The 25,764-nt window shown below is 36.2% G+C and overlaps 1 protein-coding gene and 1 long non-coding RNA gene across 4 annotated transcripts in view; one reads left to right on the forward strand and one right to left on the reverse strand.

Annotated features, from left to right (window-relative positions):
- The window catches only part of Bbg (big bang), a 36,883-nt gene extending 11,349 nt beyond the window's left edge, over nucleotides 1-25,534 (forward strand). For all 3 annotated transcript variants that reach the window (XM_021333200.3, XM_049836498.2, XM_049836497.2), the window contains exons 3-8: nucleotides 13,228-13,292; nucleotides 20,524-22,898; nucleotides 23,083-23,208; nucleotides 23,412-23,493; nucleotides 23,579-23,764; nucleotides 23,874-25,534. In XM_021333200.3, the coding sequence (XP_021188875.3) occupies nucleotides 13,228-13,292; nucleotides 20,524-22,898; nucleotides 23,083-23,208; nucleotides 23,412-23,493; nucleotides 23,579-23,764; nucleotides 23,874-24,046 (3,007 nt within the window). In that variant the 3' untranslated portion in view covers nucleotides 24,047-25,534. The remainder of the gene's footprint in view (nucleotides 1-13,227; nucleotides 13,293-20,523; nucleotides 22,899-23,082; nucleotides 23,209-23,411; nucleotides 23,494-23,578; nucleotides 23,765-23,873) is intronic.
- On the reverse strand, nucleotides 6,357-13,046 carry LOC110370019 (uncharacterized). Its single transcript, XR_010278160.1, has 3 exons — nucleotides 12,915-13,046; nucleotides 7,305-7,633; nucleotides 6,357-6,864 (listed from the first exon to the last, which is right to left on the reverse strand). It is a non-coding gene; the product is annotated as an uncharacterized LOC110370019 (long non-coding RNA).
- Nucleotides 25,535-25,764: the final 230 nt, after the last annotated feature.

Here is a 25,764-nt window from a genome sequence, read left to right on the forward strand (position 1 = left end):
ATGGATAGGATTATGCTAATTTGCATTCATTTTGAATAGAGTATTGTTTTACTTAGTCCTGCATTTACAATTGTACTATATTGTACAATACTGGCCAACTCGTGTCATAAATTAGTCCACGTCTGTTTAGTTGCCTATTATTGACATCCAACAACGCTGACGCTGCACGCTAACAAAATTGATTGCTTTGTCTATTTCATAGGCATGCACGTGGGTTACCATATTTGCATTAGGTAACAATAAACAGGTACCTAGTGGAACCGCATTTGTGCTCTGAATATCTGCAAACAGGCTTGCACCCAATGATTCATGTAGGTAAGCAGATAGATAGATAAACGCGAACTAGATTCCTTCTAATTTATTCCGGTCGGTTAACTCTATGTGCATGTGAGATTCACATATACTTTAATTATCGTCCATTTTTCATGGAATTGTGAATATCTATTTTATTGTTCATGTAATTAACTTTCATAAAGTATGTAAGTGGCCAATCTCGCACTATTTACAAACATTTGAATTGTTTGTATCTCTTACACAATTAAACTGTTTATTTAAAGAAAGCCAGACAGTCAAAACAGGAAGACATTATGCACTTAAATATGTAATTTTATTAAAGACAAAAACTACTCCTGTGAACTTTTTTACGTAACCAGCGAAATTGTTTCATAAAGATTCCGCTAAATGATAAAATACCTAACTTCATTGTTTTCTCAGCAAACAATACTTTTACTAGTTGCACAGGAACAACGGCTATAAACAAAGAAAAGAATATTTTATTCGGAACGGCGACACACATGGAGAGTTTTCTCTATTTTCATGCAAACTAGCGGGTAACAATAGCGGGGTGGCGCAGGGGGCGCCGGCCAGCTGCGCCCTCGCTCCCTGCTGCACCGACCAGCCTACTTGTGTGCTCTCTATACCTACCAGCCCTATGCAAGCACCCACTGTTACACTAAAACGTGCACGAACCCTGGCCTTCTACACGTCGAAGCGATCATTGCGATGCTAGGATCTCCGAATAGTGAACTGTTTTTAATAGATGAAACCAACCAATAGTGGATAGTTAAGATGACGGATAAGATTTCTAATTACTCACACTTACGAGTAGAATCTTGGTTTTCAGAGCATGTTGTGCTTAATTGGATAAACATCAATTTTGCCATAAAAGAGTACCCCACATTACTAGTAATATTTAAAAAAAGCGGTCGCTTTTGCAAAGTCAACGGTAAAATTAGCGAAATGAAGAGCTCGGTCAAATATTTGTGACCCACTTTTTAACAATGTTTGAGTGGTTATGTACATAAACCTATGTATATTTACGAATATTTTTTCAATTAAGACGATATGTACACAAATTGTATACAGTTATTTGCAATATTCTTGGTGTTAGAGGAATTTACAGTGTAATCGTCAAATAGGTTTACTTAAAACATCTTAGAAGACTGCTTAGTGTTGACCTAGAGATAAGTGGTAAATTACTTAGTAGAAACTTAGCGCTAGGAATTTGTCACTGGTTACAAGTTTCTATATAAATATTTAGGTAAGCTATTTGAAATTAATTATTTACGACAGTAATAAAAAGTTAATTGATGTTTCAAAGATATTTTTTAGATTTGCGTGATTATTACAAGCCACGACTAGATCATAAAGATCGTACTTACTCGTATAGTGTACAACTTATGTGATAAATAGTATTTACTGCAATATATCTCCAATTATGCAATTGTTGTATAAACACGCTAACATCTTATATTTATAGAGAACAACAGATATTGCATAGCAATGCTCTAGTGTTCGGGCCAGCTGTTACCAGACAAATTCAAATTCGATTTAGGTTTAGTAGAAGTCGCTTAACAAACAGAAACTGATCCTGCAATTTGCTTAGACGGAGAATTATTGAATAAACGTAGAATTTACTACATTTCATTGTTGTCCTGATGATGAGAAATTGCGTATTTTCACAGCGAAAGCAAAAACTTGGATTTATATAATACTCCTTTTGTACAACTACGTCTTATCAGTATTCCTGAAAATGTATATTCGAAATCTAGAAATTAACATAAGGAAACTCTCATAAGAATTTATTGACATGCTTTGCAAGTGCGTGTTCGAAATTATCGTAAATCGTATTTGAGAATCGCCAAGCGGGTCCACTTGGCGGTACCACGACACTTTTGTTTTTTACACGCTTTTTTTATTATTGTTTGTTACAAAACAACTCAAATTAATTCTTAAGAGACACGTGATCAGATACTGACGAGACTAATTGTTGTAAACAAAGTGCTCAAGATAACTTAAGATACCTAAGTGAAATATTTCAATTACGATTTTCGTGTTGTATAACGTTCGCTGAAGAATATTAATTAAAACGTCACGGCTTCAGATCGTGAAATAGAAAGTAGATCGCTATCATTGTATGATCACTCATCTGATTCATCAGACAATTATCTCCTAGCATCACAAAAACATACGAGCATCGATACTGATTGTAAACACCGCTCAAGATAGATTTGAATATTTCGCATGGTTGCCCGATAAGATAGTATAAATATTTTCAAATGTTTAGCTCTGAAATCTAAACAGTCAAATCAGCCATAGTCAGTGTCTTGAGAGGATTGTTTTGTGTCTTAACATGACATTGCGTACTTTAGCTACGTATTACAAGAAATAAGAAATTTTGGACCTTACCGTAAAAGCATTTAAATGAAAATAACCTTTTCCCATAAATCCTTTTGCTAATCTTTACTTAGTAGCAGTCCATTGCATATTTGATTCTAAGTTTGTTTTGAAATCCAATTCGTATACTTATATTCGAGAGCGTGATTGGGATATATGATACAACTGTGCAGATATTATTCACTGCAACAAACTAGCTACTAACTAACTTTGTTCTAATAAAAAGTACTAATACATCTTTACATGAGACAGGATATAGCAGTTTTCTCAAAATAATAATTGAAAGTAAGTAGGTAATTTGTAATGGCAACCTTTCCATGCATGTTCGAGAAAAAATATTTTGCAAAACTTCCACACTTTGAATTTTGAATACTGTGCTATTTCTAGTCCATCTCTAAAATGAAAACTAAAACAACATAAAATACGAAATACGTCAGATTAGTTTCGGTAAGTTATCATTACATATCTTGATTTGTATTCGTTTAAACAAACGTGCGAGTCATTGTGTAATGTCTAACTTGAATTTCACGTTTCAACTCCACATTTGAAGTGTTTTGTGCAACAAATGCAGTGTGCAACATTCCTATTATATCTAGGTAGATTAGATAGATTAGGTAATCTATTGTCAAGAGGCTCTCCAATGTAAATATAGACTAAATGCCCTCGACACATTCTGAAAACGATGAATTTACGCGTCACTATAAAGATTCCTTTGTTTATGATCATTCTAACGTATTGATCATGAGTGAAGTCATATTTAAAAGTGGGTTTAGCTGCTTGTTTGTACTCAAAGTTTATTTACTCGTACGTTTTTTCTTCGAGAATAATACCTTTATGGTAGGTAAGCATTAAAATCTTGGCAAATGAGTCATGTCATTTGCTATATGACTGTTTCCTATGTACCTATAAGATGTGACATCATGAGTTATGATACCTTTATATCTTCTGATGTCACGTAGAACAAATCACTTATGTTTATATACCTACCTAGCATAATATAACAAAAAAGAACCGCTATTTAATTAAAACTAAAGCCATTTCCGGGCTACACTAATTATTGATATGTATTCTATTAAAACATAGTAAAATTTGAATGAGAAAGGCTCGGCCACCCTCCCACGCAATGTTAAGTTCGTAATTTATAGGGTCATAAATAAATCGTTAAAATATTTAAAGTGATTGAGTGTCTTCTAGATGATGTGAATACTTACCAGATTTTATACTGTACTATTATTAAGAAGTCTTAAAAGATAATGTTAAGTATTGCAGCCTAACAACTCTTGCAAACAAATGCTGTTTGACACAGAATAGAAAGCAATTACATTTATGGGTAAACTCACTTGAAAGTTGACGCGGATTTTAAAACCATCAAACTGTCGATCATTAATCTTTCTTCTCGTTTGTCTTTTGTCTCAGCACTGTCGCGACCCAAAAACCTCTCGACGACTTTAATAGCATTTTGTTAGGCAACCCATAAAAGTGTTCAATGGTGGATAGTTAACATATATTACAGCAAACGCTTTCTATGCGGACCTAGCCTGCAAACACTTACGTCCTCCAGTACTGGTGAAGCTTCAGCTCAGCGCTAGGTAAATAAATTCAAACACCATAAACGGCCACTCTACATATTCATAGAATTTGATTGGTTGCGCTACCTCACCCTATTTATATGCATTATTCACGATTTTATCTATCACCGGATAGGCAGCGTCCTAGCCTGTACCAGAGAACGAAAGATAGGCAGAAATGTTCAAGGATTTAAAGTGCCTCCTGAAGATACGGTGTAGCAAATTGAAATATACATATTACCCAACTCATGATTTGAGCAACAAAAATAAACCTAATTTAAACTTTTCTCTGAACCCTACGAAATAATTGTTTTTAATATTTTCATCCGCTTATGTTTATTCAAGCGTGTCGGCAAACTGAAACAGATTTTTCCATCGATGAATTTTGGAACTTTTACTGTTAAAATGTCGGTCAAGTTATATGGGTCAGGTTGGGATTATGGAATCGAATTGGGGTCGCCGAAATTTTTAAAAGAAAAAATGCAAATACAATTTCACGAATGCAATATAGCCATATCGTTAGCCAGGGCTCATGAAGTAATAAAAAAAGTCTTCTATTTATGTTTTAATTTTTTGGCAAGATAGTGATCAGCACATTACAAAGAAACGCCTTCAATTTTGCACATATTAGTTTTCTTTGCCTGCAGTGTCATCAGATACTTTTGGATAGATTTTGTAATTAGGAAAGACAGTGGGTTTGGAATACGGCTGCAATAATTACCGCATTGCGCCTGCCGCCTGCCCTGCGCCGTACAGGCGTGCCAGCTCCATGTAACCCGCTATATAAACGCTACGTACGCTGTAACTTCTCCCTCAAACTTACTTCATAACAACTCAACTTCACTAGTTTATACTTATTGAAACTTGCTACAAATGACTGCCATTTTACGAACATCCTTATTGTCTTAGATCTGCTGAATAAGTACTAGTAATGGGTAGTTATGCCGTCTGAGTATACTTCATAAAGATAATTGCCGTTTCTAATTGCAGCAGTTCCTTCATATCTACGACTTTGTACCTATAGGTAAGGTGAAATCATATCCAAATTTAGGATTGCTAAACAACGTATTTTCTGAGGTGTATGCATGCATAGTATCTACTTAGAGGTTAGTGCCTTGCGAAGGATAAAAGCTTTTAGTAGATTGCAGACTTGCAGTTGCCGTTATTAGTGACAATTGTTAGAACGCCGAAAATTCCACCGTATCTTCTTAGAATTCAAGAACCATTTGGAATCTTGTATGATGTCGTTAATATTTAATACGAAAGTAAGATACTGCAAGGGAAACGAGAAATTTTAATTGGTTTTCCTGCTGCTGTATGCAAGGTTGTTAAATGTTTCACACATTCATTCAATATTCTCTTATTCAGCGATTACTTCAAGATTTCGCCAAGATATTCTCAAAAGAGAATGTTATTTAGCACATTTTTATCGATATCAATAAATAATGGAACTGAATTTTAAACTATTAAGCAATAAACATCTGACAGAATTGGTCTCAGTCCCACATATTTGAAAAGGCAATGTTCTTTTATAGATAATCAAAGCAATAACGATCACGATATGACCCACATAGTAGTTTGAAAGAGAAAACATGCTCAATAACGAATACCATAATAATGAGAACTTGCAGAGCTTTCGACCGCTCCTCATAATGGATAGGTGTAATGTAAATGATCGTCGTAGGTACACAATATTGACTTGTCCCAGAATGCGACTGGGCGTGGTCACTGCATATAATCTATTATTAGAGCAACTTTGTTTTACATGAATGTGCAAGTCACCGCGCCTAGGCTGGCCGAGGAGACAACGTTCGAGGTCATTCAGTCATGCACTCTCTAACGGACCATCTTCTCAGTTTTACAATCGTATTCAGTCAGCGTCTGAACGTGTAACACTTATTGGTCGCAAATGTTGGTCGCCGACTTCAACTAGGTTTTGTTGTCATTGAATTCCAAATAGCGCTGTTAGTGCTCATTCAGATGTAGCGTAACGAAAATGTGTTCTACTTACATGATTTTATTTTTGGTCGTATCGTTTCGTGTTGCGTTGCATTTATGAATCTTGTCATTGGAACATTATCTCACATGAGATGAGTGGTCCATTATCAGTTATTAACCCTTAATTTGGCAAGCATAATCTTTATCAAATTTTATAAAAAAAATACTGTAGTCTAATTATTTGAGGTATAAGGAAATAGAGAAAAATATTCAAAAAATTTTTTTTTCAGTAATTGCGCTGAAATAATATGTATCTTATTTTACACATTGCCAAATACGGAGGAAGGTATAGTTTTTCGATAGTGTATCCAAAAGGATACATTACCAAATCGGGGTTATAAAATAAAATAGTTAATTGGTAAGAAAATTTATTTTTTTTTCATGAAAATCGTAAAAACAGTTCCGTTGTTTAGTTAGACATAATCTCACATTATATTTTATCCGAATCCAGTGAAGGTGTTGAGGAACTACTATAAGAATCATGTTGTATTCCATAAACTGGCAATGTTGTGTCACTGGCTGTGTTATCTTCCTCATTGTCTGTTGTGTCACTGTCGTCCGATCGTGCATTTCCTGCAGGAATCAACGCTAGAATGCGCTTTGATCTTGCTCGTTTTAATACCTACGAACAAAAAAATTGCACATGCAACCAAACCAAACCCAAGCAAACTGAACACTGAACTGTTTATATGAAATTATGTCAAAAATTATGCAAAAAAAAAATCTAAATAAAAATTAATTTTATCCTACGGAACCTTACATGCTGTAGGGTCTCACATGCATGTAGTTAATATTTTTTTATATAAAAATTACGAGAATTTTAACGTGCGATAATAGGTTAACTTTTGGCAATGTGTCTTTAAAGATACAATGTTGTATAGTTGACATTTGAGCAAAGTATCTTTAAAGATACATTGAGGTTTGACACCTTGTCATGGCTCGATAAATACATTTCTATGCCATTATTTCAGCTAAATCGTTAGTATATTACGTTACACACATAAAATAGTAAGAACCTGACATCATCACATATAAAAAATAATAAAAATCAATAAAACTTACAGCTTTGTTGTTCTTCGCGACCGTCATTTTTTCAGGTTGACGTAAATCGGGATGTCCAGTTGTTGAAAATGCAATAGACTTACTTTTCCTAGTGATGTCATGAGTCAAACTTTATAATTAAATCGATCGATTCAAAAAAACACAATTATTTAATGTTACAGATTTTTTAAAAGTTGTTGTATCTTTAAAGATACATTTCCAAATTAAGGGTTAAGTAGGCTGCATGGTCTGATGTGGGTACCGCGCGGCCGGCACAGGCGCGCGCTAACGGTACCCGCGCCGCCGTCGCCGCCCGCACTGATTGGCCCTGCAACTCTCAGACGCCGTCTCTGCAATCCAATACATCTAATACTGTTATTAAATTTATGTTTGTATCTGTCCATACTTTCTCTCATGTGTGTTGATAATCATAGGCATCGATCACGGCGATGCTATCGAGAGTCAGTTTTTATCCGCTTTGCATTCACCGCCCACATAAGATTAAGACAATGCTAAGTATGATTTGCAAATTATAGTTATCTCTTAGTTGACGTTGATATACCAGCTGATTATGTTATTGGACTTGTTGATAAACGTCTTAATCATACTCACATCCTAATTGACATTATTGTTTTGTGTCCATGTATCTATTTATATAGAACGTTTATAAAGAACCACAAAGTAAACGAATTTAGGATAGAAATAATAATTTCATGACTGTAAACTTATTTTCTCTTCAGAAAAGTAGGCTTTAATAAATGAAGTATTTGCAATAACGTTGCCTGGCGTACAACGCCGCATTCTAACTTTGTCATTTAATTTAACCCGTATCGACGCGGCGAATATATGGAATTCCAAACTGGAGAGGCGGAAGCGGCGAACGAGGCGCCTAGCGCCTTGATCTTGTTCATATACAGTATAAACATAATGTGTGTGCCACTGTATACCATGTTCATGAGTAGGAAATATCGCAAAGTGACGTTGCGGTGACAATAGCACGTTCGACCCTGTTCGCACGCTTCTCCCACTTTCCATTTATCGACTTGTTCGTTGCCCCGTTTATAAGGGGGCTATTTAGTCATTTACATGTTCAAACAATTGTATCTTTCGCTAACAGTTGCTAAGTGTTTGGGTACAAGTAACAATAAGTCCATTTCCAAATGCCTCAGAATGTGAATATTTGGACGTTGTACGAGTAATTAAATACCTGACTATCGTATGTCTGAACTGACTTTTTATAATCAATCCAGTTGGACAGGAAGCCAATTTGTCTGAGTCAAATATATTCGATATAAAAGACCAGATTGTAAATATCTGTTTCGGTTTTGCAATGATAATAATTGCCACCAGTTAATTATAAGCTAGTAACGCAGTTTACAAATAAATATTAAGATACGAAGAATTTTAAGCTAAGTTTTTGTGCGGTAGCATTACATGCAAATCTCTGAATAGATACGGATGCTATTATAAATTAAACGCGATGCGTCCTTGAAGATTTAACACGCATTTCTTATTATTTTGGTGGGATTCAATTCGTCGAGCACAAAAAGCTTTCTGGTGGGCGTTCCCAATTTCAAGTTCAATAAACGCGTTTTTGTGATATTGTCATTCAATACTTACATTTAGTGCGGGAAAATATATAGCCAGGTCGCAGTGGCTCATAAACTGTTAGATAACGAAGCTTCATCAATCTTTTGATTGCAAATATTGACTTAAAACGGTCTCAAAATGTAGGTGACTCGATTTGATCGTGCGATCCATCAAATACAGGTACGGTAACCCTTAGTAATGTATCTGCGGATAATGAAGTGAAGGCTGATGCAGTGATTCTGCGAAGTTGCAGCTCGGCGCCTGCTAACGGTACCGAGTCCGCACTGCCGTCGTCGGCTGATCTCGGCCCACCCTAGTGCCGAACCGACTGCAACGTTTTCTTAAACCTTTATATTAACAGTCAATATTCTTTTTAAGCAATGAAATAAGTACGCAATATATCAATTCGGTAAATGGTTTTATTATGAGCGTAGTAAGCATGCATTTGGTACTATTTGTATTAGGAATATACTTAGTTAGGTACTTACGTACCTACGTGAAAAGGAATTATTGCATTTAAAAAACTCATATATACCTCTAAATGTCTTAAGTAGCATTTACTTTGGTAGTTTAGTATAGATAGTTCAACTCAGATTTGCGCGCGGCCCTATGTGTGCGTCGGCTTGTAAATATACAACTTTCATTCGTGTGACAGTGACGTCGTCCGAGCATGACGTGTTCTCATCGCTTTTTGTTATGGGTACAGTCGTTTACGAAAATGTCTAGTTCTTCACGGAGAAAATGTTTTAAGGAGTCAGGTAGCGTTTCAAAAAAATGAAACAACATTCAAAGCTTTTTATTATTACATTTTACAGTTTATCATTATTTTCTCATACGGCTTTTCAAATTGACATTGACAGTATCTAAGAAATAAATGAAGTGAAATATCTAAGATGAATTAAATACTCCTTACATATTTTCTAGCTCGGGGTACGCGGACCTATAATTTAGTATAATAATGGAAACAAAATGTGTGGGGAATTTAAAAAAATTATATTGCTTCGCATAATGTCGACCAAAATAAGACGGAAATAATGAAACTCATTAATGAACGTTTAAATCAAATTGATGAAGGGATGTGGGGTAATACTTGTCGACATGTACAAAAGAAAAAAGAAGAATACTATAGACATTTTGACATGGAGTCAGAATTTATAATTAACATTGGTGAAAGTAGCGAATCCGAAAATTCATCATTTGATTTTTCAAGTAGCGATACAGAATCATTATAAATAAACTAGCTTTTGCCCGCAACTTCGTTCGCGTGGAATAGTGACTACCAGCAGATTTTTGATTTGACCAATAGATGGCGCTATATGTCCGAAATAATTTTATTTTTTTGTAATAAAAACTATCCTATGTCCTTTCTCAAGTTTCAAACTATGTCTGTACCAAATTTCACACAAATCGGTTCAGTAGTTTAGGCGTGAAGAAAAGACAGACAGACAGACAGACAGACAGACAGACAGACAGACAGACAGACAGACAGACAGACAGACAGAGTTACTTTCGAATTTATAATATTAGTTTGGATAAACTAAATTACGTAATAACTGTACTTTAAACAGCCGTATACAACCCCTAAATAACTGTAGGTATTTGTACCCGACTGTACCTCTTGTCACGCACACAAAGTCACTGTATATGTACAAGGGTTACCCACACATAGGGCCGCGCGCACGACTGAGTTGAACTTACTATACACACGTTGTACACACAAAGAACTTTTGTAAACGAATGGTTTTCCTGTCAAGTCTTTATTTTCACAATGTCAGTTTACAAAAATGGTAAAGTTTGAGTTGTTGCATTGCGCATGAGACGAATTTAAAGTTAAAAATTAATATAATATAGGTATTCGTATTCATCTGCTTAGCCTCTTCCTAGCTCCGTTTGACTAGCCTAGTATTGTGTCATAATAAACGATTTTGACAAAATAGCAAGACGTAACATTCAAATTAGGTATTTCAAAACCTGAAAAAGTTTCAGGGCCTTACTACAAAAACTTTAAACCCTGTTTTACAGTTGTCTAATAAAATTTTGGCTGCAAAATGAACCATATGTCAACGTCATAATTTGACATTTTTTTAGACAAGGCATAAACTGACGTTTAAAAGTTTTTGTGGTAAGACGGTCAATGTTTATGTCATTGTTGTTTGTAAAGTCCGGTTAGTATCCAACGTGACCTTAATCAATAGATCAGAATGCGGCGAGTGTTTATTTAAGTATTTTATTTGGAAATGCAGTTTAATGTTACTAAATATAACATTGGTCAATGACAAAAAATAAACTGCATTTTGTAGAAAAAAAAATGCAACGCAATTGAATACAAACTGTATTTTTTTTGTATCAAGAAAAACGTTTTTTCTTACTGGCACCTTATTTTGGTGTTCACTATTCAAAGTTTTTATTGTTTGCTATTTATTTTTATCTAGTTTCAGCATGCCTAATATAGTTACAAACGTAGTTACGTTAACGTTATGCTAAATTGATCATACCAATTAGTGAGCTGCCAAATTTAATTTAAAATCACTCTAGGATTTAGATAACAACCGTAATAAATATTCATATAGCTCAGAACCATTCAAAATTGATACAAATCAATTAAGAGCAATTAATTTGATCTTGAGGAAATTCAATGTCGTCGTTGATGCAGTCTTGACATGACCTTAGCAGTTAAGACCATATAAGCTTAACGTTTAAGCGTATGTGAGAAAAGTTGTTATGAACTGGTTTATCTAAAGAAGGTTTAGGTGATCAAGTAGTTCGATGTTTGTAACTGAATATTATCGTGAAGGCTTTCCGGTGCAGGAGAGCGCGCGAGTTGCGCCCGCGTCGCCCGCCGCGCCGCTGTCGGGGCGCGGGGGGAGTCACGACGTGGTTAGCCTAGCCTGCGTTAGGTTAGACTTGATTCCATTTTGCCTTTCGCGATCGCTCTGTATTTCTCCTAGTGTAGGTTATCGGTTCGGTCGTAAAAATAACTTTTAATAACGATGGAAGAATGCGCAGCGCATTCCAGGTTTGGAGATGGTTAAACCTATTCATTAATCCAATAGTTTTATTCTTCCAGTAATGCATAATTGTCTATGTAGAATTCTAAATACATTCTTAAAGATATTTTTGCTCCTTCTTATAGCGAGTATTTATTGCGCGTGCACTATGCCATTCCAGCGAGGACATTATTTATGCAAATATTAAAATGTAGCCTAATAAACAAAAAATAACCTTGACAAGTTATACAACACAATAAGTTAGCTAACAGAAACATACATATATGCATGCATTGCGAAGCTTTCACGTGACAACGTCAAATAATTTTGAATGTCTTGTATATTATTGAAAATTCATTTTCATTGAAGAAATTCCTGTCGTATGATATCGGCTGCGTTCATGATTCAACGTCGCCAGTCTGTTGGCATTCTGATTCTATTCGTCGCCGCGGACCCTGACATTTCACTAAAGGCAGCCGATGACCTGTTTTCGATGTTATTCGTTGTCAAATGTTGTAGAATGAATTCCAATAATGTTGAAACATTCTCGATCGCTGCAAATTATATGATTGCAGTTGATTGGTTTTGATTAACTTTGGACTAATTTAGGTTGGTTTCGGCTGTGAATGATGTTCCATCTTACGCAACGGAGCTCTTGTGGCATTAGTTGACGACCTACTAAATAAGGCAATAAGAAAATTATTGTTAAATATTTTTTAAGATGCTGCACAATACACCACACATCTTTGTACCTCAAAACAGCAAAATATTTTTTGGCAAATTCGTCAATTTGGATATAAGCATGACTCTCTCATGTATTTACTACTGTGCTATGTTTTAGCAATCCTAGACGAAAATGAAATAAAAAATAACCAAGTACTTACATCATAGTTACAACTTTTACCAGACTAGGGCTTAAAGCACCCACTAATAAACGGTTTAAAACAGTGTCGGCAGAGCGGCCGTAATGGCGGGCGTAGTGTTGAGGCAGGAGGCGGGAGCGAGCGCCACCCGCCATCGCTAATTGTTACTATTACAGAAATTGGTCACTTACACTGAATCGCGATAAATCACTACCCGCTGTGTAGGCTCAAAGCGTGCACAACCGACGTTCATTCGATTACTTGCCCGCCCAGTAAATAAACTGTGCACTCACACACGACTTCTGTTGCAAAACAATTTATGATTCAGTATTGTACGCATACCGGCTACTTTTTGTGGCGTGACTGTAACTTACCCTGATTTTGATGCGATTGGCTATCATTATCATCTAATATTTTATGAGAAATAATTCATCATGTAATCCACGGTAGAACTTCTCGAATTAATTCTTGTATTTATTTTATATCGATGTGTTTTTATTGCAGAAAACCAGTTGATGTCATCAAGAAAAAAGAGCGAAAATCATCTTTTGAAAGGAGTTTCTGGGAAGGTGAGTTTAATGTGATAATATTTAATTACATTTCTGAGCGCCTTGCAGCCACTTCATTAGCATTAATCCTTTTTTCATAAAAGGACAAACTAAAATAAGTATTTATTAAATCCTTCATTTGCTTGCTACATTCTGGCTGACTGAGTAGATGCATGCCGACAGCATGCGGCCGTTCCATCTCTAATAAATTAATCATCTATCTGTGATTTTGCTCACTAGATATATAATTTTAACATTAGCAGCAAACAGTAATATAAAATTCCTATCTTTAGTGAGCAAAACAACAGATATCATATTGGGAACAGCCGTTAGTCGCGGTATGTTGGTCAGTGAGTAAATCCGGATACGTGCAAAACAACAGAGTGTTGTTGCAAGCCTCGTGTGAGTCAATTAGGTGATGGGTTATCAGCAACCTCTCACAACTTGTGCAATTTTTCGACCAGTGGGTCACAAGAGTCACGTTCAGTTTCACTGCATTCTGTAACTTTATTAAATGCTAATGGTGTTGTGACGATACCGGTTGTTTTGCATGCTTCTTCATCTTTGGCTGTGAAGTAATAGATGTGGGAGATATGAAACCATTTTGTTCAGCACCGTCTTCACTTTATGTATTTCATTTTGCATTAGAGGTTTGCTGTAAAACATAAAATTGTACCTATATTCTTGCGTATTGCTGAAATACACATTACGATGGGTAGAGTATTATGCCACGCTATTATATCATACATAAAATATAGTTTTTCCTCACGAAACATTTAGTTCATAATCAAGAAAAGTACCTAATTAGGTACCTGAATAGTTACAATATATTTCTAAGAATTGTTACATAATACGATTAATCGTCAGCATTTATGTTACAAGAATAAACAAGTATTAGGAATTCCGATAGAGTTGTGTGATAAAGTGGTAAATGCAGCACGCGTTAGCTTGAGTGCGCGGGCGCATATCAAATGCTCGCGGCTTGAGGGAGGCTGCCCGCGCGCACTGTTGCTGCTCAATTAATCGGAAAATTATAGCTAATCACGTTCTAATTGACGTGATTTCAACAAACTTGTTAAGCGTCATGCGATCCTCTTCAGCTTTAATGAAAAATTGTGGTAAATATAGCTAACAATGCTGAAAGATAAATTTCGATCCATTCTAAATAAGATATTAAAATTAAAATATGTGCACATAATTCATTATGAAAAGTTAATAACTTCATTTCTAAAAATAGTGTAACTTACAATTACAGTAATGATTATGCTTAAAAATAATGTAGATGTAAACATGATCACATATAATACCCGTGATTATGCAAAACTAAAACTAGTTCTATTAAATGCTTTAGAAAACATAATCATTTCAAAATATAGATATGTTAATTTCTCGAACGTGTGTTATTGACCTCATAGAGAAACTTGTTATTTATAGCATCCTTAATGATCAGAAAATGATCAAAGTATTGAGTATAGTTATATCAGAATCCTTGTCCGGGGCGTGAAAGTGCACCTTGCGTAGAGGCGCGGTCGTTGTCGCACCTGCCCCGGCTGAACACATGGCGTAATGCAGTTTCGGTGCAAGGCTTGGACTGCATTGCTGGCGTGCCACTACATACAATATCAACAAACTAAAGCCTTTCAAGTGTTCCACTTATGCGATACTTCTTTTTGCACATTTCTTTACAATGTTACATAAACTTTACCAGGAAACTTGAACAAACATTATTTTTTGAAAGGCCAACGATGATGGTCGAGTTATTTGAATATCAGAGTTCAAAATTTCACAATGGATTGCTAAGCTCAAATTCTGCGATACTGTATATAATTGTTACAAAAGAAAAAAGATTCGAGTCATTGATCAAACAGATAACCATTAGGTATTCTTTAAATCACTTTGTTTTCTCAGACTAAGGTACAACAAGCACACAAGCAAACTTAATTATAAATAGAAAACCAATCATAATTTAAGAAAATTGTAAATTAAACAACAATAGTAATTATTCTTCTTTGTTCAATTCGTTTGCTAAAGTTGCGTGATACTCTCTAACACTGTGTTTTATTTATTAATAGTAAAACATAATTAAATTAAAATAAAGGGTGTATAATCTGACCCAAAGGTTAGAAAATGTATTTCTGATTCTTGTTTAAAGCGTTCACACCACGGGTTCACACGTTAACCAAAAGCTTAAAGCACAAATAGTTACATGGCTATTTGTAGGCTCACTATAAACGATTTTGCAACGTTTACATCTGATATTGATTACGGCACGTTTTAATTATTGCCTTTGCTATGAATACCTCTCGTACATAATCGTATGAAGTTTCTTTAGCCTTAGGTGTGGATTGCGTGCGCAACTTTAAAACATACCTGTATTCTATTCAATGTACATGAAATATGTTCGAAAACATTTTAACTACATGACCACGACTTTCATTGTCGCAAAAGAACAATTGTATTTTTCAAGACTGAACACCACACATAAAAGTACTTTCAAATAAATTCCCGCGAGGAAAGTAAGGTGGGCTGGAATCCCGCAGCACGATCATTAAAGTGACGACCACGACCTGTCCGTCGGCTTTCATTGTTTAGCCATCGCTTTGCATATCGTCTCACCAGAATCATTTTATGATTGAAAGTGACTGTCAATTTGTGGTCAGATATAATCTACGTTACGGTCAAGGCTAAGGGAAGGGATCCGCATCCTACGCGGCGAAAACTCGACTAGGACTTTAGAATATGTCCGTCGAAATACTTCTGGAGAAGGAAAAAATCAAAATTGCTCTGTAATTTTCCTTCAAATTCTTAGTGGCGCATTAATTTATCCGGTTGCCATTTAAATTGGAAGTCTCGGCATTTCCTCTGAGGGGCAAACAAAAAAATATTAAAAATTAAAGTATTTTGTATCCAAACAGAAGGACATAAGGTCTTTATTTACAAAATACCATTTGTGTATATTTGACGGATCCCAGGGTATGCTTTGGCCTGTTTGACTTGCTATACAGAAAGGTAACCACACCGCATACCAACAGAAAAGTATTTTATTAATTGTGCTGTAGGTAGGTACGATCTCAGTTTTCTGAATGTAGTTGTTGGCCATTCACTGTAAGAAAGTTTCGAAGCAAAAAACGATCATACCTTATATTGTATAGGTAGCTTTTGAGTTCAGTATACGCGCAAAAATGTCGTTTAAACTTAATATATATCATTATATGACAGCAGTTCAAGTCTGCATTGCTTAATTAAAGGTACTCTTCTTTTGAACGTCATGTAAACGTGAATAACATCTTATGAAAAAATCAATCAAGGACTGAGCGTAGCGCCACAAATGAATCTAACATTGATAAATCTGGTTAATAAATGCTTGCCGACCTTTACAGATATAAATGTTGCGGTTATTACTGACTTGTTTTGTTCAGATTACGTAAGACATGTCACTGGAGAAAGTTAATTTAGTTTTGAAAGTGAAATCGATTGCACTTTCTTTCACTTATCCATTTCATAGTTTCGCTGTTGGATCCGTCGATTATATCCAAAGAACAAGAAACCCAGTTCCCTGTAAATTAGCTACTTATACAATAACTCTGCATTCAATAAAGTTCGTTCATCTTACATTTAAGGTACCTACATACCGCAAAGTTCTTACATAAAGCTTCGATACTTCTCGAAAGTTAAAACGGTTTTACTTTGAAAGTATTTCTTTAAAAATGTTTATAAACGAAAGATATAAAAAATCCCAACTCCAGCAAGGACTCTGCAGTATCTATTATTATATTGAGGTAGGTATTACAGGAGGGCTTAATAAAAGGACGGGAATGTAAAAAAATGTGCAAACAACTCTGCAAACACGTCGGAGCGGTTTAAAGGCCGCGTCCGGATTGCGAGGGGCGGCGGCGGCGGAGGGCGCAGGCAGCATTCCAGCCTCCCGTGGCCACGGCGACGTCACTCCTATATACCTACAAGGCGCATTCCACGATGCCACTCGTTCTTTCACCGCAAATATGAAAAAGAAAGCAAAAGAAAGCGGCTTTTATAGACCAGTTTCATGTTAAAAGGGCTAAACGTTTTATATAAATTGGAAAGATTAAGGAGTGTTATTAGAAATACTTGCATCTGGACGGAAATAAAAGATTAAGTTAGAGTTGGGGCGCCTCGACCCTGACATCTGTGGTGCGCGGGCGCCGTCTGCTGTGCGCGAGAGCTCACGGTCGCCGCCCTCCAGCGCCTATTGGCTAAAAATAGCACACGATACCGATCGATTCTTATTGCTGATCGAGATCAACGTTAGAACACTAGAATTAGCGTTCCTGCAGGTAGTGTGCGAGGCTGCTGTGAGCCAACGTGGTGTGATCGTGTTAACGCGTGCGTCTCTTTAGGTCACAGTGTTAGTCAGGCCGGCCGGCAGTTGATATAAATGGTAGTTTTGGTCGGTGGTGATGGGCCCGTGTGTCGGGTGACGGTGTGCGGTGGGCCGCGGGGGAGCGTCGCGTGCGCAGCTCGGTGTCCGTCCCTGGCTCGGAGCAACGCCCCCGTCAAGGGCGGCGACGCTGCAAATTTCTGCAAGTCCAACGCGAGTCAGTGCATCGCGCCATGTCGCGGCGGCTCCGCGCTCGCCGCTCGCCGCTCGCACTCCGCCGTGGGCGCACGCCACTGCACGCACCGCCCTATGTAAAATAACTGTTATTTCGGTCGTTAATGGACACGTTCCGCATTCTTAACTCGATCCTCTTTCTTCGGACTTTTGAGATCCGTAACATTATTCCGTTGCCAAATAAGTGGGTAGGAGTTTTCGATTTCGGAAGTTTTTTTCTCTGATTAATTTTCCGAAGTGCACAATGAAAGTAAGTTTTCAGAAAGAACAGGATACAAAAACTGGTTTGACGAATGAAAGTGTAGTGTTATGAATTGGTTCAAATGACGATCACCTTGGAAGTTACTTTTTGTTTTTTTAACAATGTTGGACACGAGGAAACTGCCGAGGCGATCGGTGTCGCTTCATGGTTTGTATCAAGGATTATGTTCACAAAGCTTGTCACTTATATGGACTACTTTATGTCATTGAAGCATTTAATATCATCACATATAAGTCTACAGCCTCACGTTACATTATATACCGGCGCGCCGAGCTCTGCCGTAGCCTATGTACTTATGTAGGGTTGACCTAGCGGTCACCTTCTTCAGGCCGCTTCCTAGGACATATACGTAGGCTTTATACCACGACTCGTTTTATCCAATGAAGCAAGATATTTGTACTATTCAAAATGTTATACAGTATTTCTTTTGTTACCGGATGTCTGTATTAGGTATTTGTTACTGAAAGTCTATGTACAGTTTATAATTTATCGCCATGCTGTAAAACATTATATTCTATTTCTTATTTAAATGTTAAAAACGCCATCAAAGATATGAATACTTTCATATTACTTCAGCAATATCTGCCGCAGCACTTACCTACTGTAAGTAGAGTACTTATACAATAGCGTACTAATCGCTAAATGATTTTTCGCACCTCTCCTACTTGAGTACTCAGCTTTATTTTTATTAGCCAACAGTGTGTTTAGGTATCCTTGTTTCCAAAAGAAAATGTTTTCTCTATCCTTTTGTTCCTTTATCAAGGCTACATAAATAAATAACTTCAGCATACATACACATTGTAAGCAAGAGATTATGGCACTTATTTCCTGTATGAAATTGAAGTGTGTATATTTTTTTATATACCTATATGTATAAATGTTGGTACATAGATTGGTACATAGTGGTTGGTATAGTAGTATACTATATTGATCATAAATAGCAGATGGTTTTTAAGTATACTCGTACATAGCCAGTAATATGTAAGGACGTTTTATTAAACTGTACAAACATATTGTTACAAGAATTATTCAGGAAATTTGAATAAAGGAACAGTTGTGAAGTTTAGCCATTTTCATAAGAATTTTCAGTAAAATATAGTACCCATACAGTATTCAGGCCGCGTCGATGGTCACGACGTAAGTCTACGCAACTGAACAAATTAATTCAATGTCTTTGTTCAATATTAGTGACGTTATGACAATTTTTATATTGTTACTACCCTTGAGGTTCTAAGACTGAAATTCAGTAACAGCTGCTCAAACATATGTAAGCGTGCCGTGTCTGCAAAATATGTGTACATAATAAACATTACTACGAGTATTGTAGGGAAAAACGTCAGTTGTATTGAATTTTTCTTTGGTTTTGCACATCTCGAATGCTATCTTATTATTTTTTTTCTCAATTAAAATCATATTAATTAATTTTATTTAAATAAATTACACGGTGGTAAATTATTAAATTAATTATAAATTAAATTGAACCTGAAGTAGGAACCGATGTATTATCAAAACGTGATAGTGTTTGACTCGAAAACGTACAGCGTTGTTAAAATCCGTCATTCGCGTTGTTTGCATCGAATTGAAGAGGAGAAAGAAGGTATTCTTTTCAGTAAACTCTTGTATTGTTATTTGATAATGTGGTCGTGCATATTTTATCCATGTTTACACAGTTACAGAATGCTTCAGGGTACCATAACAATTTACGTAGTTTCTTTTGTTTATGCGCTATATCTTGAAATCGTTAGCATATGACCACAAGTATCAGTGACTAAGTATCACTTGTGATGAAGTACGTGCAATGACGCATCATCCTAGCTCACTCGGTGTTGGTCAACTGTAATAGGATACTGACCGTGATTCATACTGCTAACTTATTTAAGTAATTTCCTTCGGCCACCGCTGACAGTTTATCACTTGAGAAATTCCCCCAACTTGTGAAATCAAATAAATACATATAAATTTTAGTATTATTACCATGCAGTGCTATAAGTTGAAGTATTTACGATAACACTACCGGCGAGAGCTGACCTGGATACAAATATTTAGTTTGTTCACTAATATACAAGATGCTGACTGCACACTTAGGTATACATAATTTGTGTAAGTGTTGCACGCGCATACCAGTGTCGTTGGTGAATTTATGAATTGATTATGTTGTAATAAAGTGTATTGTCTTTAATGCATTTTAAGGTATCAGAGTTATCATAACACGATAGGATCAGCTGTTCGCACAGACATCGGTCAGACGAGTTTGCGTGCCGGTAATGGCGGTGTAGGGAAAATGAAGTGGCTACAGGGAGCTCAGTGTTTATAAACAGTTTTACTGATTGAGTTATTTTAGAGAATTATTTTTCAAAATAGAGTCATTTTAATAAGGTATTCTGTTTCGTTAATTTCAGATCGTGTCAACAAAAGCGACGCTGAAGACAAAAGTTTATCTAATGACGAGACACCTCTACCATCATGCCCACGACAACCCCCAGACGGAGTAGAGACTCCGTGCGATGCCGTAGAGAAGGCCCCGGAGCCGAGCACTCGCCTGCCGCTGCGGATGCCGGCGGGCTGGCCTGGCACGCGACCTCGGTTCTCTTACACATCCAGAACACAAGATGCCCGCAGTGAGGCTAGCGTCAAAGACAAGATTGCCATGTTCTCCAATGACCGAGCGACATCTACTGATCGCTTGGATAAATGTGGCACTTTGCCAACAAGAAACCCTTCAGTGGTCAGAAAAAGTACTGCCTCATATGCTAACAGTTACACTGATGTATCTTCTTTAGACAGACGTTTGACGAAGTCTCAAGACAATCTCGATGAATTACCACGTTCTTACAAAAGGCATACGGAAAGACCGGAGGTTCTGGGAGGTATGGAACGTTCCTCAACAGCGTCTACATACAGTTCAGCTAAAAGTAGCAATACGTCTCTGTACACAGAAAACAAACCCTTATTTTATGGAAGCACCACAACGTTACCTTCGAGCATAGATCCTACATTTGCGAAAACGGTGTACCATGCGCGTAGTGTCAGCGATGATAATGGCAACAAAAACATAACGAAACAAAAATCAAATTTGGACTATTTAATTGAACAAAGGAAGAAATCTATGTCTAAATTAAGATGCTTAGCTATACCTGAAGTACAAACTCCAATAGTGGATCTTCCAGAGATTAAAGTCCAGGATAACGTTTCCAAGTCACTGCTCTTAAAGAACAATCAAACAAATGTGAATACAAAAGTCAACAAACCAAATAATTCTAAACCCATTAATTTGAATGAATCAAAATGGAAAGCTGATCTATTGCCCAATAATTTACCAAAATATTCGCCTGCATTCAAACGTAAATCGCTGCAAGTATATACACCTTCATCCCTATCAAAAGAATCCACTCCAGAACCTAATTACAATGAAAGATTAGATCTAATGAACAAAACATCTTATAAATCACCTAAGTCTCTTAGGTCTACAATGGATACCAATGGGGTAACAGGTCGAGTACCTACGACATTAACGCCAATTAAAACTCTGTCAGCAGATAACGTAATTTCATCGAGAAAAGAACATAAGGATATATTGAATTATATTCGAGACTATAAGAATTTGGATATAAAAATTTGCACTGCTACTGACGTAGTAGATAGTGATAATGATTCTGCAATGAGTTCCACGCAGTCTAGTTACCGATCTTCGGCATCATCTCCTATGCATAATATAGAAAATATGGAATCTGATAGTTCACGACTATCACCCAGAGTTTCAAATTATGCAACTTATTCGATTTTTAAGTCTGACATTCCAAATAAAGCTATTATTACGGAAAAGAACCCAGAAGAGTACATGAAGCGAAATGTTTGTCGCTCCGTATCGTCTGATACAAATGTATCACTCAGTTCGTCGGCAGGTTCGGCAGCTACGTCTGGATCGCAAGCGAGTTGTAGTTCACTTGAAAGTTCTGTCGCTGACTCCGATAAGAGAAAAGTTTCGAAATCGTATAATATCGATACGATCAACAGACGAAACATTTTAGCATCCGCAAAATGCAGGAGCGGTAGAGATGCTAAGCTTAAGTCACCTGTTGTTGAATCTAAGTTCTCACACGAGACTTGCGACAGATCCCCGAGTCCAGTGCACAAAACGTCTGAGCGCCTTTCTACACTCACGCCATCGGTGAGTGTTATGTCGAATAAAGGTGAAAACAGACGACGCAACAAAATCATTGCCGAAACTGACTCAGATAGTGACAGCGACGTTAATGTGTGGCAGAGGAAGAATGATTTCAAAAATACACGACTGAAACGAAACTCTAGCTCAGCTAATAAAAATAAACAAAGTGATATTAATTTAGAAAGCCCGAAAGTTGAAGACGGTCCTAAGGTAATATCTGAAAAGATCATTAAAGAAATTAAAAAAGCTGGACTGGATAACTATAACAGTGTCAAAGTAACGAGTGTGTCAGACAAAAATGAGTTTGTTATTAAAAAAACCGAAAGCAGCCTCTCTACTAAACAAGAAAAAAGTAGCAAACCTGAAATTATCGAACACCACAAAGCTGTAGACAGCATTGATGGTAATTTCAACAACATGAACAATAAAGATAAGTCTTTAGAATTAAGTAAAAAAAGCGATATCGACACATCGAGTGAGAAAGCTAACACTACTTCTACAGAGGAGCACAAGGTACCGACTGAAACAATTCGACTGAGAAGAGGTGCTGGTACAGGCGTAGGAGTTATTTTGGCCGGAGGAATCGACTGTGAAGCGAAAGAGGTTACGGTGTGTATTTTTTACGGAACTTACTACAATTCACCAAAATAGTAATAAACATAAAGTTAAGGACTAGGAAATATTGCTTAACACAGTAGAATATTATATTCAATCTAAGTGGGAAACACATTTGACAACATTTTAAATAAGTTATTAAGTTACCTTGGACTAAGTTTGATTGTTTTAATTTCAGGTTCATAGAGTTTTAGCAGATAGTGTGGCGGCCAAAGCAGGACTGAAGAGAGGAGCTAAAGTTAGAAGTATAAACGGCTGCGCTATGGCAGGGCTGACACATGCACAATCTGTCACTATTCTTAAGGTAATCACCACTTATTTTAATAAAAGTGTCAACATTTGAACTTTGAGAAATAAATCTGTATATTTATTTGTTAATACAAAACCAAAAAAAAAAACACGGAATACCGAATTATTAAACTCTAACTATCAGATGTTAACCTTTCAAAGTCAGAAGAACAGATTTTATGGTACAGACACTAACCCTTAATGTCAATAAACTTTCAGGAGCAACGTTCAGAAGTAATTATCGAAATAGAGATCGAAAATCGACAAAATGCTAATGGAGTTGGATGCGGCTCTGACAAAGGTTAGTCATTTATTAAAAAGGGCGTTTTAAGACTTGACACTTTATTACCTTATGACGGGGGATCTGATTTGTTTTTATTCAACAGCGGAGTCGAAGGACCGAAATGAGGTTGAAGATAAAGATGGAGGTGACAACAGTAAAGCTAACGGCTCAGTTGTGACGGTGCTGCTGGAGAAGGCTGGCGGTGGAGCCGGTCTCGGCTTCGGCTTAGATGGTGGACGTGACTCCCCGCGTGGCGATCGTCCTCTTACCGTTAAAAAACTTTTCGCAGGTGGGCTTGTAAACTTGATCATAGTCATAATTAAATAAAAACTTAGTAACGATATTAATTTAATAGTTTGTTTACACATTTCATAATAATTTATGTTATTTATTTCCAGGAGGAGCAGCAGCACAAAGCGGTCGTGTTCTAGTCGGTGCGGAACTTCTGTCAGCTGGAGGGCAGTCGATGGAAGGATTCACGCGCACACAAGCCTGGGCAGCTCTCAAGGCTCTGCCTGCTGGCCCGGTTACCCTTGTACTTAGGAACCCTAAAGGCAATATGGATAATTAAATTCATACATTATAAAATATAATGCAGTATAACCTACACATAAACAGTGATGCCAAATTGGTTTAAAAGATCTCCGTGAATAATATTGAATTTGGTGACGTGTTTAAGAGCCCGGTTAGCATTCCATTTTACAGATTCATTTATCTGCGAGCTTTCGTCTAAGGAGAGAGTAAAACGGTGCTAACTGACACCATTCAATTTAGGAAAGTGCGATGAAAGTGTAGGGTTTCGGGACTGGCAATTCTTCTTCTTTTTTACAATTTGCCTCATTTATTAGTCACTGTTTCTATAAGATTGTAAATAGGTAATTTATGTTATCTGTCTGTAACGGATTTTCGTAAAGATAGATTTTGTAAGACTGTGTCTCATTTTTGTTAAAATCGTTTATTTATTAATTTGGTTTAAATTAACTAGTCTGGAATTTAGAAATGTTGAAAAAGCATTAAAATTTTAGGTCTTGTACTAAGTGCATGATATAAAACGAGGATCAAAATTGATGTCATTAGTGCCATTTTTAGCTTCATGAATCATTATGCGCACACGGTGATGTACATAATTGACGTAATCATTACTATTGTCTAAGCTTGTAAAGTATTATTCAAGCCGAGCTTTCAGTGTACGTAAACATTAACATAAGTACTTAACTGCATTTCGATGGATATCTATGCTTACAGATGATTTAAGAGTAGATACCTTCGAATGTATTACACGTATCGGTAATCTGGCTTCAATACATGGTGTCTAATATACAGCTAATTACTGTTATGTACTCTTACTATATACTAATATATTCATGCAAATATTCTGAACAAAGAGAAAGGTTTCAAGAGCTATATATTCTTATGCAAACGTTTACTTGCCATGATACTTATTGCCAATAGCGGTACCTATCATACCATTGCTTAGTTTTAGTGCATCGAACTATTTACTTGTAAATATTTTGTTATTTATTAATAACTGTTTGCTTAGCGGGTTATGTTAAGTTGGTCGCCGCTTGTAACTGTATTGTCCGTTAACAATTTTAATTAAGTTCTGGCATTTTTGTAATGTTAAGCCCAAACGTAAACAAGTGAAATTATTGTAATGACGTAACTTAGGTACTTGAGCTTAGGTATTAGGTCGTTTTCTTATGTTCTACATATTTTTGTTTCGTGCTATATTGAAAGTTATTTTTGATTTAATTTTTAGTATAGGTTTCAGTTGGTCGTTTTGCTAACAAGATAACTAGGTACATGAAAGAAATGTATTATTACTGTACTTAATAAATTAAGAACTGCAATTTTTTTTGCTGCAATTTGCTAAGACTAAGTAGCTTACAAGCGGTTTGACACATAACAATTCTCGTTATTAACATCTGATTATTTTATACGTTTCGACGAATATACACAATATTCTTTGTTTACTTATTAGGTGATATATTATGTTATCTTAGTTACTATTAATCTTTAATGTTACTATATTCTATTATATTATAATCACCGTAATAAATATTCTTGTTTTCTTTTGAATACCTTTATTCAAAACTAGCTGATCCCGCGAACTTCCCTGGCCCTCTACAAACATTTTAAAACCAAAATGAGCCAAATCGGTTCAGCCATTCTCGAGTTTTAGTGAGACTAACGAACAACAATTCATTTTTATATAAATATATAAGAAGATTTCAGTTCAAGAACAAATGAAGGAGACTTTTTCAGGCAACTGTCATTTATTTACTATAT

Source organism: Helicoverpa armigera, chromosome 3, assembly GCF_030705265.1.
Source record: "Helicoverpa armigera isolate CAAS_96S chromosome 3, ASM3070526v1, whole genome shotgun sequence".
NCBI lineage: Eukaryota > Metazoa > Arthropoda > Insecta > Lepidoptera > Noctuidae > Helicoverpa > Helicoverpa armigera.